Genomic DNA, 19,620 nt, shown 5'->3' with positions numbered 1-19,620 from the left:
TAGATACAGGCTTAGGCAGTATAGGGCCTTGGCTAATACCTAAGACCTTGTCCTATGGGTAGTGGGGTACTGTGTACAGAAAACTACCGTAAAGGGACATGCGGTTTTGGGGCAGACTCAGGAAGACCAGTGAGAAGGCTATGACATTGGAGCAAAATAATTGTAATATTTTTGCAATTACAGAAATTGGGGCCGGGCGCAATGGCTCACACCTATAATCCCAGCACTTCGGGAGGCCAAGGTGGGTGGGTCAGTTGAGGTCAGGAATTCAAGACCAGTCTGGCCAACACGGTAAAACGCTGTTTCTACTAAAAATAGAAAAAATTAGCCGGGCATGGTGGCGCAAGTCTGTAGTCTCAGCTACTTGGGAGGCTGAGGCAGAAGAATCACTTGAACTCAGGAGGCAGAGGCTGCAGTGAGCCAAGATATTTCCACTGCACTCCAGCCTGGGCAATAGAGTGACACTCTGTCTCAAAAAAAAAAATGGGGGTAATTCAGGGCAGGGCAGAACCAGAATGTAGGGAAGTCAAGGAAGCCACAGTTGCAAGAGATTTATGAAGGAAAAATGGACAGGATTCGGTGACCAAGAAGATGGGAGGAAGGAAGAGAAAAGAGGGAAAGAAAAAAGAAAAGTAGCCAGGGTGTCTCCCTGGTTTCCAACTTGAGTGACTGAGAGAATGATCACATTCCCAGCAGAATTTTTCTTCTTTCTCAGCAAGATTTTTCCTGTTCTTTTGTTTCTGGTTGTCCCTCAGAACTAAGGAGAAACAGCCTTTGGGATAGTTGTCCTCCTACCCTATCCCAGCTGGTCCTAAGAGTGAGAACATAGGATTCTCATCCCCCTTTTATATAAAGAGAACCTGAGGGTGTGTAATGTGTACAAGACTGTACAATGAGGCAGAAGCTGACCGGCACTGGGACCTACAAGATCTACTGATTCACAATTGAATTCTAAACATCACAGCCCAAGGAAACCAACACAATTACTTAGTGGACCCATTTCTCTTTCCAGAGAAGGAAACTGAGGCCTCTGAATAAAGAGTAATTTCCCCAGTGTCACATGCTGCTGACTAGCAAGCTAGGACTAGAGCCAGGCTTGCTGAGTTTTAATAATCCAGTGCTCCTTGCATTTTCACTAGTCGCTTTGTCACATCTGTATTCACGTGCATGTGCAAACACATATACACACACATATACATGCTTGCTTGCTTGAGAAACAGGGCATTTATTGGCATGATATTTTCTTTATGGACTTATCACAAAGCATATCATCAGACCACTCACAGAATAACAATAGCAATCAAGATTGTTTTTTGTTTAAAATACTGTGTTTCTTTATTTGTGGCTTAAGTGGGTGTTGGTTTATTGCCCCATCTCTACTCTGAGCAACTCAGGATTTATTCAGGGTCAGATTGTCTTGCTCCATTGAGGGCTGTCCCCTTTCCCAGCCCTATGTCTACATTACCCTGCCAAGGCAGGGAACAGATCTGACAGCTTTTTTGCTTAAGCAAACTTATTAAAATTCATAATTTATCAACTAATTAGGAAGAGAGAGGATTAGGAGTAAGAAAAAAATCAGAAGCACATACTATTAGGTGCTCAGTGAATATTTAAGAGGAACAGGGAAAGAGGGAATACTGAGGGGAAATGGGTGAATGGCGTTAACTGAAAAAAAAAAGATTTTCCATTAATGAAGAGAAGGAAGAGACAGCATTCTGCCCACCCACCAGGCTGGTTCCCAGGGAAGCCCTTCAGTCCCGGCATGCTGTGGCTAATTGGAAAAATTCATTGATCATAGGTTTGCCAGTTGGAACCCTTATGTTATGCCAATCTCAGAAGCCACCAAGCATCAGATCAATTCTCCCACTAAAAAATACCAGGAGGCCGGGCTCGGTGGCTCATGCCTGTAATCCTAGCACTTTGGGAGGCCCAGGCAGGAGGATCACTTGAGCTCAGGAGTTCTAGACTAGTCTGGGCAACATAGGGACTAGTAGAGAACATCTGTCTCTACAAAAAATTAAAAACTAGTAGGGAATGGTGGCACATACCTATAGTCCCAGCTACTTGGGAGGCTGAGGTGGGAGGATGGCTTGAGCCCTTGCACTGATTGGTGATCACGCTACTGCACTCCAGCCTGGGTGACAGAGTAAGACCTTGTCTCAAAAAAAAAAGAAAGAAAGAAAGAAAAAACTGCTAGGAGAAGGTAACAGAGCCTCTTCCTGTCTGCTAGGGAGACATACAACCCATCCCAAATATTTCTTTTTCTCATCTACAAATCCCTCCTCTCTCCAATGGGGGCTGCCTGGCAATGTCCCCATCCCTTCCAACAGCTCATGCTGCCCCGGGACACCATTCAGAGAAGCTCTGCCATCTGTACACCCCTCCAGAGGCCAGGGACAGCTTAAGCCAGAGTGCCTGGGTTCCTCCCTTCTCTGGGGTAGAACTAGTGGATGAATCCCAAAAAGGGTAAACATGGGCATATAAAGCCATCCTTGGGACATGAGGTCTGTTTGGTGTTCCAGGAAACCAACAAAAGGAAATGCATTTGAGTCAGGAAAGAAAAAAAAAAAAAAAACCCTGCCCAGCTATGAATGACAGCCAAGACAGCAGACAAGGGTGAAAACAGACAGCTAAGGAAGGGACTAGCTGCGCGCCCATGGGAGACGGCACCTGACATGGACCCAGTGTGAGAGCTACAATCACCTTACACAAACAGATTGGTCACTGTGTTACTGACCATGAGTATCCTTTGAATCAACCAAAGGTTGTGTATGCAGCATGCAGCATTCTAATTCTAGAAGGCAACAGAGGTGAGCCAGCTATGTCCAAAATCAGTCTCATTTATAAACTGTGTGTTTCTGGGAAGTGTGCATGCATGTTTGTGTATGTGTGTGGGTGTGTGTACTGCCATGTGCCAGCAATAGACCTTATCTTCATTGGGTACTCCCTGCTGCTGCTGCTATTGCTAAAATATCTTGGACTCTGCACTGACATATGAGAAGCTATTGGCCTTTTTAGCTTTCTCCTGGACTTTCTGCCTTCCGTTCTCCATTTCTCAGGCCAATTTGCCATTCCCACATGGGAAGACATCTACCTGTGCTACAGATTTGACTAGACTCAGATAAACCCATGACAACATGTCATCACATGTCAGCAAAGCTCTAAAATAAAAATTAGCTATAGGACAATAGGCATGTCACTGTCAGATTGACTGCCTCCAGGTGTGCTTCACGTCAATATCAAGGAAGGATCTTACTGGGCTGGAGTTGACACTGCCCCATCCTATTTGACCCATTACAGAAAGACCAAATCTAGGACATATCATATCATGTCATAACATGATAAAACCCAGGAATGATCAGACCTGTATTTTGCTGTTACCCTGACTCCATAACTCACTGTATTTTGTACATAGGAAGCAATGTTATCCCATAGGGTCTTCTAAAAGGAAGTTCCATCTTCAAATTATTCAGAACCAACTAGGTCAAGATCTGCCTAATGACACAACTTCCTGAACATATTAAGCATAAAATTCAGAGGCAAGAACCTTGAGAAGCATGTGCCAAAGTTCAGGGAATGGTCAGACAAAGAAACAATGCTTGGCTAAGGAGATGAAGTGTGTTTCAAAGAAAACAAGAAGAACCTGATGTCCCACTCACCTCTCCTGGACACCTGCCTTCTTCTGAGATGCCCAGCTCCTTTGCCTGGATTCATCACAAGAGAAGCAGTTTTTAGATATATTCCATCATCTAGAGAAAGGAAATATCACTTTTTTGAAGGTGAACCAAGAAGTCTGGTTTGAGGTTGACACATTTTTGACAGTTGCTCCCAGAGTATTTTCAACTCAGAGTATGATTTCATAAAGAGGCTTATTATGTTTTAAATTGTCTGTCTGTAAAATACACTCTCATGAAATTTTGTTTTCTCAGAATCTTCCTATTTCCTTCTTGTATGAATCTAATGAGGTTGAATTTCCAAAGTCATTGAGGTAGGAAAGGTATGTAGCATTATACTTGAGCTTTAGGTCAATAATTTATAGGATAGTGGTGGTTTTGTTTTGTTTTGTTTTGTTTTGTTTTGTTTCGTTGAGACAGAGTCTCGTCCTGTCACCCAGGCTGGAGTGCAATGGCATGATCTTGGCTCACTGCAACCCCTGCCTCCCAGGTTCAAGTGATTCTCCCACCTCAGCCTCCCAGGTAGCTATTGCTAAAATATTACAGGCATGCACCACCATGCCTAGCTAATTTTTGTGTTTTTAATAGAGACGGGGTTTCACCATGTTGACCAGGCTGGTCTCGAACTCAAGTGATCCACCCACCTCAGCCTCCCAGATACTGGAGTTTTTTAATGGGCCACCCTATAGAAGGCATGAAGTCATAGAATCATAATAATCACCAAAACCAACCATTGATTTCACTACTAGAAAATTGGAGACACCAGAAGGTGAAGTGACTTGTCTAGAGCCATACAATGGCAGAGGCGGGGACTGCGACCCACTATCCTAATGACAAGCTTAGGGCTCTTCTCATCTTTTGGTGGCCAAAGTATTTTGAAATTTTGACCAAAAAAAATTAATGTTTATTAATCATTTTAAATCCAAAAGATGAATCCATTGGATTCCACAGTAAACGGGGTGGAAAGTAAGGGAGGGATCAAAGGGCAGCGAATATATGAATGGGGAGGAGAACCATTTAGGTTGATCTACCTAATAATTGTTCATAATTCTAAGAGCTATTCGGATCCCATTAGGAGTTTAAGAGGGACAAATGTGCTCAGGGCGTGCAGCTTTGCCTTCCAGGACTAGATCACAATCATGCACTTAAGTTGAAAGATGGAAAGAGGAGTTGCTTCACCCACAGTCAGTGGTATTGCATCAACCAATCCCTGCCATTCTGCAGTTTCCTGGTGCATGTGCCCAGAGTCACATGGTGTTTCCTGCTAAGCCTCAGCATCTCCTCCAAGCCACACTAAAATCTTTCCTTCTGGGCCTTTCCCAGAAATACATTCTTGCTGGAAGGTATAAAAGACCAGCTCCTCCAAGCAGAGCAACTCCCTGGCTGCTGCAAAAAGACAAGGCACTGGGCAGGTAAGACTCTTCAACTTTCATCTTTCCTGGTTTCTGCAAAGTTGATGATGAAATTTCCTAATGTCTTCTCAGAAAGCTTAGCACTGGATTTGGACTTGTCTCTATCAGGCATTTTCTGGTGCCAGCTTTAGCCACCCCATGGCACACTCCCCTTGTTTGGTATATGAGAGAATGTAATTAAGCCTCCCCCAACCACTGTGGGGGAAAAAGGCTTTTCTGTGTCTGAAAACTATGTCACAGAATCATAGACTTAGGGCTGGAAGGTACCATAGACCTCTCTTATCCACCCTGCTTAGGAACTGAGATCTAAGCAATTTAATGTGTCCAGAATCATATCGGAATTTGGGGAAAAACATTGACGCAATGGTGCTCCCTGTGCTATTCTTGAGACAGTGTGATGAAATCTGGCCTCTCCATTATAGTGGAAATTTTGCAGTGTTTTAAGGCATTCCCTAAGCCGGAGCTGTCAGGTCTTCATCTCATTTCCAGCATCTCATGCCTGCCATCTGCAGCAGATCCGACCATCTAGTTTGCCCGGTCCTAGCTGTCTGAAGTGCCCTGTGGACACCTGGCTCTCAAGCAGGTGTGTGACCTGTTTGCAGCAGTGCTAGGCAGGCTTCATTTTGGGAGAATGGGATGGTTAAATCATATTTGTTTTTGATGCAATTGTGTGCCTCAAATCTTTTGGTTGAAGTAGATTATTTCTGCTCTAGAGGGCTTGATAAGAGCTATCTCTTCATTCTCATCCTGATCTTGGAGTCACTCAAAAGATCAAGAGAGTGTTCCTGTGGGTGATGGGGCAAGAATTATGGCTTTCCTGTTGGCTCACTCCACCACCCTCCACAGGGCTCTTTCCAGTCATGGAAGAGAATCTCACTGACTTCATCCCTTCTCGGGCCTTCCCCCATCTCTTTGGTGACTGCTCAGCAACGTTGAGAACCAAAGTCTGGAAGGCCTTGGTACTCAGTGTGGTCTGCAGACCAGCAACATCATCATCACCTGGAGCTTACGGGAAGTGCAGATTTTCAGGCCCCTTCTATGACTTTCTGAGTCAGAATCTGCATTTACCCCAATCTCTAGGTGATTAGTAGGCACATTACAGTGTGAGAGGCTTGCTGAGAGACCATCTCTGCCCTCTCCCTCTGCAACCTCCAGATGCCGAACTTCTCTGCTCTAGGAGTTTCATTCATTCAGCATGCACCCAACACCTATTATATATTGACATACTTAGGTCCTGGAAAACAAATACATAAGATGGAGCCCTTCAGGAGTTCATGGTCTGATAGGGGAAACAGATGTGAAGACAGTAATATGAGATATGGATGAAATACTGTGGGAGGACAGAAAAAAGAACAATCTAACTTTTCCTGGAGAAAACTGGTAAACTTCACAGAGAAGGTGGCATTTGGTCTGGGTTTTGAAGGATGAATAGGAGTTTATTAGGCAGAGAGGGTATTGTATAGGGAAGAGCATGAGCGGAGGCATGGGATTGTGGACCAGCCTGGCATTTGAGGGGCAAAGGCTGTGGCTCTGTCTCCAGATAGTGCTTCATGTCCCAGGGAAGGCTCCAGGCTTTGCTGCAAACCAAAGGGCTAGGGAAATGGTTTCTGCACTCACCATGTTGATAAGAATGCAGATAAATATCCACACATCACAGAAGTCTCTTGTTGGCCGTTTACACTCTAAAGCCCCATGCCCTCTTGCCCTGCGTGGTTCTGGCTGCAGACAGTGTCCCTCTAGAATCTTTTTGCACACCCCCTTTTCAGTGACATGACCTTGTATTTAGCTGGCTCTGATTTTTATTCACACCCTTCCTTCACACCCACCAAGAACATTGCCAAAGACATGGGAAAATAATTTATCTGTGGCCTTGAAGTCCCCACTCCTCCACTTTCCAGTGAGGAGAGCATGAAGGGGGTCCCAAAGAAGAGGAGAGGAGAAATGAGTACTTAAGTATTATTTCCTGTTTAATTTTCTCAACTTCCATGTCTTCTTCTATGATCTTGTCTTCCTCAGGCTGTCTCAGATGATGCCTCTTTAAAAAATGGACTAATCTTTTACCTTGTGTTTGTCATTTATTATGAAATGCATTAGTCATTCAAAGAACAACATAATGAATGCTTGTGCTCACAGCCCTCTTAAAAAAAATCAATGATGTGGTGGTTGCCAGGAGCTGGGGGGAAGGGGAAATAGGGAGTTGGTGTTCAATGGGTATAGGGTTTCAGTTTTTACAGGATGAAAATGTTCTAGAGATCCATTGTACAACATGTGAATATACCTGACATTATAGTACTACATAGTTTAAGTGACTAGGATGCTAAATTTTATGCTATGTAGTTTTTTTGGGTTTTGGTTTTTTCTTTTCTTTTCTTTTTTTTTTTGGAGACGGAGTCTCACTCTGTCACCCAGGCTGGGGTGCAGTGGTGCAATCTTGGCTCACTGCAACCTCCACCTCCCAGGTTCAAGCAATTCTCCTGCCTCAGTCTCCCCAGTAGCTGGAATTGCCAGTGTATGCCACCACGCCTGGCTAATTTTTGTATTTTTAGTAGAGACAGGGTTTTACCATGTTGGCCAGGCTGGTCTCCAACCCCAACCTCAAGTGATCTGCTACCTTGGCCTCCCAAAGTTCTGGGATTACAGGCATGAACCACCACACTTGACCATGTTTTTTTTTTTTACCACAATTGTTTTTTAAAGTCAATGATACCTTTTCCTCCAAAACCATCATCTCTGTTTGTCTGAAGGGCAGATTTCTGCTAACTCAATGAACCCTGCAATGGGTCCCCTGAAGTTGCAAAATATGGTGACAGAGGGATAGGAGGTCACAGACTCTCTTCCTCCTTGGGGCCATGCGACTCTAAGGACAAGAGCCCACTGAGAGGTCAAGCTGTTTGAGAACTCATCTTGGGGAAGGGGGAAGTAACAGAGAGAATCTTGGCCAGAGAGGTATTTATTCATGCCTTGCCTTTTCTCTAGAGTTAGCTTACAAAAAGTACATCCAACAAGATACAAATTATTAGAGGGAAAAAATTGGAGGTTGACAGGGGTGAAAGAGGCTGAAATGACCTGATCCAGATACAGAGTTCTCCTGGTCTGGCCTATTCCAAGGGGAGATGATTTGGAGAGGGTCTGCAAGACAGGTGAGGAAATCTGTCAGGCAGAGCTCCAGAATTTCTCTCTGGGAGCTGAGCTTCGGGGAGACGTGGCGGGGGGCAACCTGAGGCAGCTCTCCCTAGTGTGCTTCTGGATTCCACCAGTGAATGCCGTGCTGCAGGGAGAGCCCGTGCGCTCTTGTGAAAACTGAGGAGCCTCTCAGGACCATGCTCTAAACACACAATCATTCCATCTGCATGCTGTGGCTGCCTCCCCAGGCTGGAGCCAGAATCTCCTCAGAAGACATACGGGGTCTGCTCCACTAAGCCCAATGAAGACCCTCATCAGAAAACAAAGCCGCACAAAATTTAGTCTAAAGACTTTCGTTCAGAGTTAAAGCTCATGGCGAAGGGGTTAATCCATGAGCTGGAATCTTCCCAGGCAGGCTGGGGCACAGCTGTGGGCTCAGGGGAGCTCTGAGCTTTGTCATAACTTTCTTTCAGTATTGCCATCAAGTTGGCACTTTGAGGGATGGGGAAGCCCCTGCCAGGTTTCCGAAGGGAGGTGCTGAGTGTCTACCTCTCAGGCACTCTCCCCTGGGGCTGGGCCAGAGGAAACTGGCTTGCAGGGAGCCGTTTCCTGGAGGGAAGGAGGGAGGAGAACTCAAAGGCAGGCTCCAGGCTTGGTAACAGCATTTCTCACACCTGTGACAAGACAGGCACAGCGTCTCAGGACCACAGGCTGTCAGGACAGAATTGGACATTCTGGATCACTTGGTCTCACCTCCTCCCATAGCAAGCCAGGACCCCAGAGATGTTAAGTAACCTGCCTAAGGTCACAGAGCTATTTGGAACAAATGCAGAATGATAAATCAGGGCCTTGGATCCTGAAGCCTGAGTTCTTTCCCTTCCACCACGGCTTCTCCTCTTTCCATCGCTCCCAGCACCTAGTACAGGCCTGTGCATAAAGTAGATGTTTCATTCGTTAATGTGGCTTCTCCTTCTCTGTTCCAGTGTTAGGGTGTCTGGCGTTCCTTGGGCTTTCTCTGCTTTCTGTGATTCAAACCCTCCCACTTGGGCTCTAGAGAGGCTTACAGAGTGATCCTGCATCTCGTTTCAGCGATGAGGATCCTTCTCCATCTCCCAGCCCTCCTGGCTTCTTTCATCTTGCTTCAGGCTGCAGCATCTGCCACAAGAGGTGAGTGTCTCCCTTTATGGGTTTTCTGGGGCTACTGTCACAAAGCACACCAACTGGGTGGCCTAAAACAACGGAAATGTATTCTTTCACAGTCCAGGAGATAGAAGTCCAAAATCAAGGTCTTGGCAGGCCTGCGCTCCCTCTGAAAACTCTAGGGAAGAATGCTTCCTTTCTTCTTCTAGCTTCTGGTGGTCCTGGTATCCTTGGTGTTCCCTGGCTTGTAGCTGCAACACTCCAATCTCCGCCTCAGTCTTTGCATGGCCTTTTTCTTTGTGTGTCCTCTCCTCTTCTCAAAAAACCATCATTCATTGGATTTAGGGCCCATGCTAAGGCAGTATGACCTCATTTTAATTCATAACATCTACAAAGACCCTACTTCCAAATAAGGTCACATTCTGAAGTTCCATTCATATGTGAATTTTGGGAGGGCCATTATTTAACCCACTATGCTCTCCTTGTTGAGAAAACAGATCCTGTCCTCCATGCTCCAGACACCAATACAAGAGCGAACAGGGAATCCCATTGCTATCATGCCATCCCCTTCTCTACGTCGGGGTCCTGGTGATCAGTGGGTCCTCCTTAATGAACTTGTGATAGTCCACGAGACCATCTCACCAGGAACTAGAAAAATCCCTACAGCCCAGTAACCCAAGCCACCCTGAGTGGCCACACTCCCTCTTCATCCCATCTCTGGGCATTCTAGTGAGATCCCGAAGAGCAATTTTGACATCTTATTGAAGATCCAAGAGTATTCTTCCCATTCTGTGCTTTTTCCCCTTAAGGACTCTTATGAAACTTTCCTAATCTTGATCTCCTGCCTGCCCAGATTTGCGGGGTGGGGGTGATGGCTAAGATGGAGACAAAAGTAGAAGACATTGCAAAGGAGTGGTGTCTGACAACCTACTTCCTGCTCCCCTCTCCAACCCCAAGCACAGACCACCAGAACCTCTGCCATCTCCGATGCTGTGAGTCAGGCCAAGGTCCAAGTCAACAAGGCCTTCCTGGACTCCCGAACCAGGTACGTGAGACACACACATACACACACACACACACACACACACACACACTTCCCTTCACAGGCTTCCTGTTCATGACAAGCACATCTAGGCCAGCCCCGATGAGCCAGTGAGGCGAACAATGATAAAACTTGCCTTTCCATCCTCCCAGCCTTCCAAGTACATGACAAGTAGGAGCAATAGCCCACATTCCTAAAGTCTCCAGCCTGTGCATCACCTGGAAGAGGATATGTAATCTAACCCTAGAAGGACCTTTTTTTTTTTTTTTTTTGAGACAGAGTCTTGCTCTGTCGCCCAGGCTGGAGTGCAGTGGTGAGATCTCGGCTCACTGCAAGCTCCACCTCCCAGGTTCACGCCATTCTCCTGCCTCAGCCTCCCGAGTAGCTGGGACTACAGCCCGCCACCTCGCCCGGCTAATTTTTTTGTATTTTTAGTAGAGATGGGGTTTCACTGTGTTAGCCAAGATGGTCTTGATCTCCTGACCTCATGATCTGCCCGCCTCGACTTCCCAAAGTGCTGGCATTACAGGCGTGAACCACCGCACCTGGCCTAGAAGGACTTTCTTCCACGTGGCCCAATATTTCCTTGGGTCATGCATTCCAGAGTCCCAGAAAGCCTCTCAGTAAAAGTTCTTCATTCATCCAACTGATACTGACTAATTGAGGCGAGGTCCACCAGAAGCCAAATCCGAGCCCTGCATTCAGATGCAGGTGACATATTACACAAGTGCTCACAGGGAAGCTGTGACGGGGTGAAGAAGCAGCAGAAGCAAAGGGGGAGGTTGGACAAATAAAGTGACTTCAGGTCTAGCCTCAGCCTGACCCTACAGGGAAACCTGGAGCAGAAGTTGCTCCTCAGAGCCTGTCCCATCTTGGAGCAAGGGAGCAGAGCCCTCATCTGCTCACGTCAGTCAGACATGGCTGCAGGCTTGCAGGTGGCTGAGAGGTGTTGCGGCACACCTGTGGAATTCCCTGGCACCCCCAACCAGGCCACTCCAGTGGCTCAGAAGCAGGCGCCCAACAAGGTTACTGGAGTGAGCTTGCAGCAGATGCACCCGTGGCAGCAAGGGGAAGAGCCCAGGGCCCACAGAGCACCCATAGAGTCAACCACCCTCCAATCCTGTGCAGGGGCAACGTGGGCGCCTTCCCTCAGGAAACGCACACTCCAGGGAAAAGGCAGACATTCAGAAAAAAAAAGTAACCTTATTATTTCCTCTCACTGTCCCTTTGCACTGGACCTGGGCCACCACTCACTCCTCCTTGGCCCTTGAATGAACTCTCAAGCCTTCAGATAACTTTTTTGGTGACTTAGATGATAAAACATGCTCTGGACACTTCTAGTCCCCAGACCAGGATTATCTCAGGAATTAAAATGTCAGCATAAGAAGATAAAGCCCAGACCTGTTCTCTTCCTTCAGCTCAGAACTGCTTGAGGCCTCTGGCGGGAGAAGAGAGTGCAGTCTCCTTCTCCCTCTTTCTGGGGCTCCTCCTTCCCAGCCTGGGTTTCTGCTCCTTGGTTAAGCTGAGGGAGGGAGGAAAAAGGGGTGGTGAGTCTACATCCCCTGAACAGCTCAGTCCTCAAGGGGCCGGAAGCTCTCTCTCTGTCTCCCCTTGGGTACTTTCCTGGTTTCAGAGAGAGATTCTGCTGCCAACTCTGTGATCTGGAAAATTCTCTGGCCAGTGACTCCCAGCTCTAACCCTCTCTGCCTGGGAGAACTGGGCCCACTCCTTCACCCCTCCCCACTCTGTCTTGGGGCAGGTCCCTTTTAAGCAGCCTCCAGAATACTAGCAGCTTCGCCCTGCTGTTGGGGCCGTGCAGATTCCGGATTCTGCACGGGGCTGCCCTGCCCCTCTCTCTGTGCTGCCAGGACACTGCTCTTCAGGCAGGTGTCAAACCCCAGCCAGTACTCCAGGACACACAGTCAAGCCCTCCTCCTAAGACCTTTCTCTCTAGAATTAAACTGGCAAAGGAGGAGCCTCATGGTGGTGGGAGGGAAGTGACCAGTATTTCTGCAAATGTCTCCAAAGGAAAATTCTCTCTCCCTCCTCAAATTCATTCCCTTTATAGCCGCATGATGGGGGACAGCATAAAAGCCACAAAACCGGTGTTCATACACCTCCTTTGCAAGTCCTGCACAGGCAAACCAGTGCCCTGCTTTGAAATGTGGAGGAGCCCTTCCCCGCTTGTTAGTCCTTGGACTCAGGGGCCTCACAGAGACAGAACGAGTCATATTTAAACATTCTGTTACCCAAGTACATACACAGTGCAGTGACTCACAATTTATAAGGAAAATGAAGGAAATAAACAGGGCAAGGGATGCCACTCTAGGCACAGGGATCAGGGAAGCCTGTTGGAGAATGGTAAGGAGCCACCCAGGCAGAGGGCATGGGGGTGGCGTTCCAGGCACTGCAACAGCATAGGGTCTGAGGCAGGAAAGCCCGTGGGGTGCTCAGGAAAAGGAAGGCCAGTGCAAGCAGGAGGCAAGGAAGATCACGCATAAGGTGAGAGCAGATGTGTGTTGTCCCAGGGTAAGCCATTAGAACACTTGAATCAGCAGTGACACGGTCTGATTTTTATGCTAAAAACATCACTCCAGCAGCCCTGTGGAGAACGAATGGGAAGAGGACAAGAGTGGAAGTAAGAGCTGTCTAGATAGGAGAGGATGACGGCTAGGACTGGGGTAGAGACTGTGGAGATGGCAAAGAGGTCCTTCCAAGACCTGCCTGCCCCCAACAGAGCCCAACCCCAGGGCAGAGCAGGAGGTGAGTCCCTGGTGAATCTGTGTCCAGGCAGGGGAAGCATGCAGAGCCCGGGGCGGGGCGGGAAAGGAAGGAACATCTGGAACCTTGGATGGGATCTTACAGGCTAAGCCCACGGGGGCCCAGCGGCCTGCCTGCCTTTGTTCATGGTGTGAGGCAGGGACTCTAATACCTTGCAGGAGCCCCTGTGGGACCCGGCTGATGGTAACAGTGACGCTCGCACATGCGAGTGTGTGCTCTGTGCAGATACAGCTCTGGGGGCTCTACATTCATTCCTCCCCAAAATCCTAGGAAGTACTAAATCGAACTGTAGAAAACAGCTATTTTCAAGGTCAGAAATGATGAAACAGCATGGTTCAACCTAAGGTTACTATCATTATTTTCATTATACCAATAAGGAAACTGAGTACAAAGAGTGTAAGTAATTTGCCTCAAAGGCACACAACTGGAAAGTGGCAGTCAGGAGCCAATCCCAGTCAGTCTATCCCAAAGTCCATACATAAGTCTCTGATGGGAGAAAACTGTGATTCCCAGTTCATAAATGAGGGGAAGTCACTCAGTGGTCATATAATTAAACCAATCCTGGTGGAACCCAGATCCACCCCTGTGTCCGTCCAGCTCTAAGCCCACTTTAGGCTAGCAGGGTCCAAGATAACTTTCTAAGATGATGAAATGTCCTCTATCTGCACTGTCCAACAGAGTCATCACTAACCACACCTGGCTATTGAGCACTTGAGGTGTGTCTAGTGCTGCTGAGGAACTGAATTTTTAATTTTCATTTTAATAAGTTTCAATTTAAATAGCCACATGTGGTTAGTGGCTACTGTATTGGACAGTGCAGCAGCCTGGGTTATGAGGCCATGTTGTACACACATCCCCTCCCACCCCTCCAGCGGCCCCCAGCCCCCTTCCTACAGGGTCCAGGCCATGATCCCCATCTCCCTCTACTGTAGGCTGAAGACCGCCATGAGCTCTGAGACTCCCACCAGCCGACAGCTCTCAGAATACCTCAAGCATGCCAAAGGCCGGACGCGTACAGCCATCCGCAACGGACAGGTGTGGGAGGAGTCTTTAAAGAGACTGGGGCAGAAGGCGTCCTTGACCAATGTCACAGGTACAGAAAACTCACCAGCCCTCTGTGGCAGGAAGGGGTCATCTCCCCATAGGAGAGAGCAGAGGCCACCCAAAGCTGTACTTCCTGTTGAGAACTATCTACTCAGAGAAACACTCCCGTCTCTACCTTCTTAGACCAGTAGACGAGACTGGCAGAGCAAGGAGGGGCTTAGAGGACAGCCAGGGCAATGCTCTTTTTGCAGAGGAAGGAACTGAGACCTAGCAAGCTCACATTGCCAACTCCAAGTGAGGGGACATTGGTGCTCTTTGTATAACACTATCTGTAAGGCCTCTGCCCAAAGGAAGTGCTAAAGTCAATAAACATGGGTTCCTTGTCCTAAACCACAGTGTCACCACTTCCTCTAGTAGAAAGGATATTTAAGCCACTTGTGTCAGGGGAATTTACTGGGATAATGTCACAGGAGCTAAGATTTCCATCTTGTTCTGGGTAAGATGGAGCTATTAGTAAATGAACTTAACTGATGGCTTGGTCATGGCCTCCTCCATCCCCTCCATTCTCACCCCCAACCAAATGCCACAGCCCACAGAGGGTCATGAGGAAGGGGTTTGGTCCTGACATGAGGAAGAGGCTGCAGGTTCTCCCTGGGAAAACATCAAGTGAGGGGGGAAAGCTAGCCTAGGAGTTGGACAAATTCCAAAGCTCCAAAAAAAGGAAACTGGGACAGGGTAAGAAGTAGGAAGCACTTTGACCTCTGAAATCCAAAAGGTTCTGAGAGTTGAAATCCTGCCACCTTTCAGAGATGGCCCCCAAAGAAGCCCCCATGAGCCAGATTCCCTCACCTCCCTGTTCTTGCAGACTCCAGGGTGGATGAGGTATGCACATGAGGGTATGTGTTCAGAAGTGGGCATCTCTCTCCACTCTGTGCCCCCACTGAACCCTCTGATGCCTAAAGCCCCTCTACTCTGTCACTCCTCCCACAACCCCTGCCCCTCACTGAAAAATTACCTATCCCTTCCCAACATCTGTCCTCGCTATGTCCCTGCTTGCTTGGTACTTTAGATGTAAATGAAGCTTTAGAAGAAAGTGGTCTTATCACACTAACTCATGCTAACATATGCTTAACCTCCCAGGGGTATTTCCATTCTAAAAGAAAGATCTGTCAATTCAAATGAATCTGGACCTGGTATATAAGGAATTACTAGCAATTCTGGGAACATTACCAGTTACTCTGTGTGGCCTTGGGCAAGTCTCTTGAACACTGTAGTCTCATTTTCTTCCCTGTAAAATGGGAATAAAATTTATTACCTTAATGTGCTGTCAGATTAATTGAGAAATGCTTACTTACAATGGAATGCATTCCAAAACATGCAGGTTCACCTCTGGTCTCCATTTTCTGCCTCCCACGGGTGCCTGTGAATGGAAAAAGAACTCAGTCCCTTTGGAGTCCCTTCTGTTTCAGACCCCAGCCTGGACTTGACTTCGCTGTCTCTGGAGGTGGGCTGTGGTGCTCCTGCTCCCGTGGTGAGATGCGACCCGTGCAGCCCTTACCGCACCATTACCGGAGACTGCAACAACAGGTGGCAGGGCTTGGGGTGTGGGGACCGACCGTTCCAGCCACCCCGCCCCGCCCCTCCAAGACTTTTGCTCCTTGGGCACTCCAGGCAGATCTGCCACTGCCTTGCCCACCTGGGCTGGCGTGCCCACCTTCCCCACCTTCTCAAGATCGCGCATCTCCAGCCTTCTCCCGCTAGCCCACTGCGTGTCTCTGGAAGCGGCACCTTTCCCGGGGGCGGGGGGAGCCCCGCGCCTTCAGGGTGTGGGCGCAGTTCAGAGACCGCACATTTGAGAGGCTCCCTTCTCTGCGTCCCCTCCGCCTCGAGCAGAGGCTCCTTCCCCCATGAGGTCCTGGGCTTTGAAGCCCCGGAGCCGGCCTGCAGAAGCTCAGCGAGGATTGTGCTGGTTTCAGGAGGAAGCCTGCGCTGGGCGCCGCCAACAGGGCTCTGGCGCGCTGGCTGCCCGCGGAGTACGAGGACGGGCTCTCCCTGCCCTTCGGCTGGACGCCGGGGAAGACGCGCAACGGCTTCCCTCTCCCGCTGGTGAGGGCAGGCCGGGCGGGGGTGAAGGATGGGAGTCAGAGGGAACCGGATGCTCGCAGGGAAAGGAGGAGGAGAAATCGGTGCGGGCAGCAGGGGTGCCCGATGGAGATCTGCACAGACCCCCAACTGCCGCTAGAGGGCAGCAGAGCTCGGAGCCCGGAGCTCAGCCACGTGGTGGTCACGTCCCGGTCGCCGCAGGCCAGATACCCTGGGGTCTCCCGGGCAGATGGCCTCCCTGCCCCATCCCGCTCGCGCTTACCCCAACCCTCGCTCCTGGAGTGCATCAGCTGTTGTTTGCCTGGAGGTCCTATTTGTTGGCCTTATGGGAGCTGGCAGCCCCTACCCAGAGCCCCTCTCTATTCCCGGACACCCGGCACCTCCGTAGCTCGTATTTCAGAGGCAGCCTGTCTTTGTTTTCCCTCTCTTAGTGGAAAGGGCACTGGCCTGGCAAGTCATCAAGTCATACGGATCTGGGTTCAATTCCATCCCTGTCCGTTTGTAGCAGCAGGACCTTGGAGAACTGACTTTACCTGTCCAGGATTCAATTTCCCCCTCTACAGAAGAGGCTAATGCCACTCACCTCACAAACTCCTTGTAGGGATTAAGTGTACTTGTAACGTGGTAGGTAGTTAATGAGGTGTAGTTGCATCTGAATCCTCAAAGCACTTTTTCCTCTAATCTGCCCTCCCCTTCTGTCTCCATCTGTAGGCCCGGGAGGTATCTAACAAGATTGTTGGCTATCTGAATGAGGAGGGTGTTCTGGACCAAAACAGGTCCCTGTTCTTCATGCAGTGGGGTCAGATTGTAGATCACGACCTGGATTTTGCCCCTGACACCGAGCTGGGGAGTAGTGAGTACTCCAAAGCCCAGTGTGATGAGTACTGTATCCAGGGAGACAACTGCTTCCCCATCATGGTAAGGCCCTGCAGCTGGGCATCTCTGACTAGCTAGCCCCTTGCCCACCCTGATGTAGCATACATTCCCAGCTCATCAGCTAGGATCTCTGGATAGATCATGGATACTGATTTGGTAGTTTCCCAAGCCTCACTCATTCATTTATTCAGTAAACAGACATTGACCACCCCATACCAGGCAATGCACTAAATGCTGAGGATTCCAAAGGGAACAGGACACTGCTCCGGCTCTCAAGAACAAAGGGCCAGCGTGGGAATTGGACAAGAAAACTACTGATAGCAGAATGGGAACACTGGCGAAGGTTGTCTACATCCCCGACCTAGCAGCATTGGTAACACTTGGGAGCTTATCAGAAATGTAAAATCTCAGTTGGGAGAGGTGGCCCACGCCTGTAATCCCAGCACTTTGGGAGGCTGAGGTGGACAGATCACCTGAGGTCAAGAGTTTGAGACCAGCCTGGCCAACATGGTGAAACCCCGTCTCTACTAAAAATACAAAAATTAGCCTGGCGTGGTGGTACATGCCTGTAATCCCAGCTACTCATGAGGTTGAGGCAGGAGAACTGCTTGAAACTGGGAGGCAGAGCTGGCAGTGAGCCGAGATCCCGCCACTGCACTCCAGCCTGGGTGACAGAGAGAGACTCCATATCAAAAAATAAAAAAGAAAAAGAAAAAAAAAAAGAGATGCAAAATCTCAAGTCTCATCCAAGATGTTAGGAAATAGATTCTACATTTTTACCAAGATCCCCAGAGATTCATTTTATGCATGTTAAAGTTTATGCTGCTGTACATCATTGTAGAGGATGACTTCAACTCCACTCAGAAGGACCTGAAACCTGGATGAATCCGAGTGAGCAGCAGGGATTTGTAGGAATTTCCATCTGGAAGGGAGAGGAGCTTGCAGCAATGCATCTTTTCCTATTATTCGTGGGTGTTACAGTTGGAGAGTCATTTATTCACTCACAGAATAAATCGAGGCTATGTGCTATGGTATAAAGAGCATAAACTGTGGAATGAAGCCAATGATCTGAATCCTACATCTTTCCCTTCCAGTGTGTAAGTTCTTAGGTAACTTACTTAACTTTTCTGAGTCCCAGTTTTCTCATCTATAAAATGGAACTGAATTGTCCACCTTACACGGTTTTTTCGAGGACTGAGGTGAGTTAAAGTATGCATAATTCCTGGCACACAGTGAGCCCAAAATAAATACATGGCAGCTGTTGTTAGTAGTAATTATTAACAAATCTGTTCCCACCTCATGTCCTGCTTTCCTGTCCAGGGAGCTCAGGACTCCCTCCCCACCAAAAATTCGGAGTCCTCACTGTGAGGACTGAATGATTACCCTCAGCTCTTTCACACAACAGGATGTAATGAACTTCAGGATATTATGAGCCCACGATGTGTAATGTCAGCAAGAAGTGTCTGGGGTCAGTGTCCGGTACCAGGGTCCCAGGAAGGCACTATCAGCATCTTTGCATCCAGACTTGCCCTGGGGAGAGGTTGCCAGGGCCCAGCTGTTCCACCCCTGCCCAGTCACTTCTGCCCAATCTCTCTGCAGTTCCCACCCAATGACCCCAAGGCGAGGACTCAAGGGAAATGCATGCCTTTCTTCCGAGCTGGATTTGTCTGCCCCACTCCACCCTACAAGTCCCTGGCCCGAGAGCAGATCAATGCTCTGACTTCCTTCCTGGATGCCAGCTTTGTGTACAGCTCCGAGCCAAGCCTGGCCAGCCGCCTCCGCAACCTCAGCAGCCCCCTGGGCCTCATGGCTGTCAACCAGGAGGTCTCAGACCATGGGCTACCCTACCTGCCCTATGACAGCAAGAAGCCAAGCCCCTGCGAGTTCATCAACACCACAGCCCGTGTGCCCTGCTTCCTGGCAGGTGAGTCTCTAGCCTGGGAACAGAAGGGCCCAAGGACAAGGGGATTATCCAGGGAAGCTTTACCACTGCCCCCTTCTTGTCATCTTTCTGGAAAAATGCACACTGAGCCATCGCTGTCCCTAGCCAGGTCCTGGTCCAGGACTAGCAGAAAGGCCCAGATGAATAAAGAATTCAAGAACATGTATTCACTGTAAAACAACATCAGGAAGTACAGAAAAGTAACAAAGAAAATAAATAGAAAGTACCAGGCCTGGTGGCTCACGCCTGTAATTCCAGCACTTTGGGAGGCCGAGATGGGCAGATCATGAGGTCAGGAGATCGAGACCATGCTGGTTAACATGGTGAAACCCCGTCTCTTCTAAAAATACAAAAAATTAGCCGGGCGTGGTGGCGGGTGCCTGTAGTCCCAGCTACTTGGAAGGCTGAGGTAGAAGAATCACTTGAGCCCAGGAGGCGGAGCTTGCAGTGAGCTGAGATCGCCCCACTGCACTCCAGCTTGGG

The 19,620-nt window shown here is 48.6% G+C and overlaps 1 protein-coding gene across 3 annotated transcripts in view; it reads left to right on the top strand.

Annotated features, from left to right (window-relative positions):
* The first annotated feature begins 4,773 nt into the window (after window positions 1-4,773).
* Window positions 4,774-19,620, top strand: part of LPO (lactoperoxidase) — a 36,860-nt gene continuing 22,013 nt past the window's right edge. The window contains exons 1-8 of one of the 3 annotated variants that reach the window (XM_011979211.1): window positions 4,774-5,086; window positions 9,299-9,376; window positions 10,307-10,394; window positions 14,105-14,265; window positions 15,686-15,803; window positions 16,193-16,322; window positions 17,031-17,237; window positions 18,795-19,119. In XM_011979211.1, coding sequence (XP_011834601.1) covers window positions 9,301-9,376; window positions 10,307-10,394; window positions 14,105-14,265; window positions 15,686-15,803; window positions 16,193-16,322; window positions 17,031-17,237; window positions 18,795-19,119 — 1,105 coding nt within the window. In that variant the 5' untranslated portion in view covers window positions 4,774-5,086; window positions 9,299-9,300. The remainder of the gene's footprint in view (window positions 5,087-9,298; window positions 9,377-10,306; window positions 10,395-14,104; window positions 14,266-15,685; window positions 15,804-16,192; window positions 16,323-17,030; window positions 17,238-18,794; window positions 19,120-19,620) is intronic. The other 2 variants (XM_011979210.1, XM_011979212.1) reach the window with 2 other exon arrangements.

This window comes from Mandrillus leucophaeus, unplaced genomic scaffold, assembly GCF_000951045.1.
Source record: "Mandrillus leucophaeus isolate KB7577 unplaced genomic scaffold, Mleu.le_1.0 Scaffold20, whole genome shotgun sequence".
In the NCBI taxonomy this organism is placed as follows: domain Eukaryota; kingdom Metazoa; phylum Chordata; class Mammalia; order Primates; family Cercopithecidae; genus Mandrillus; species Mandrillus leucophaeus.
Note: the sequence above shows the minus strand (reverse complement) of the source record. Positions and strands in the feature narration are given on the sequence as shown.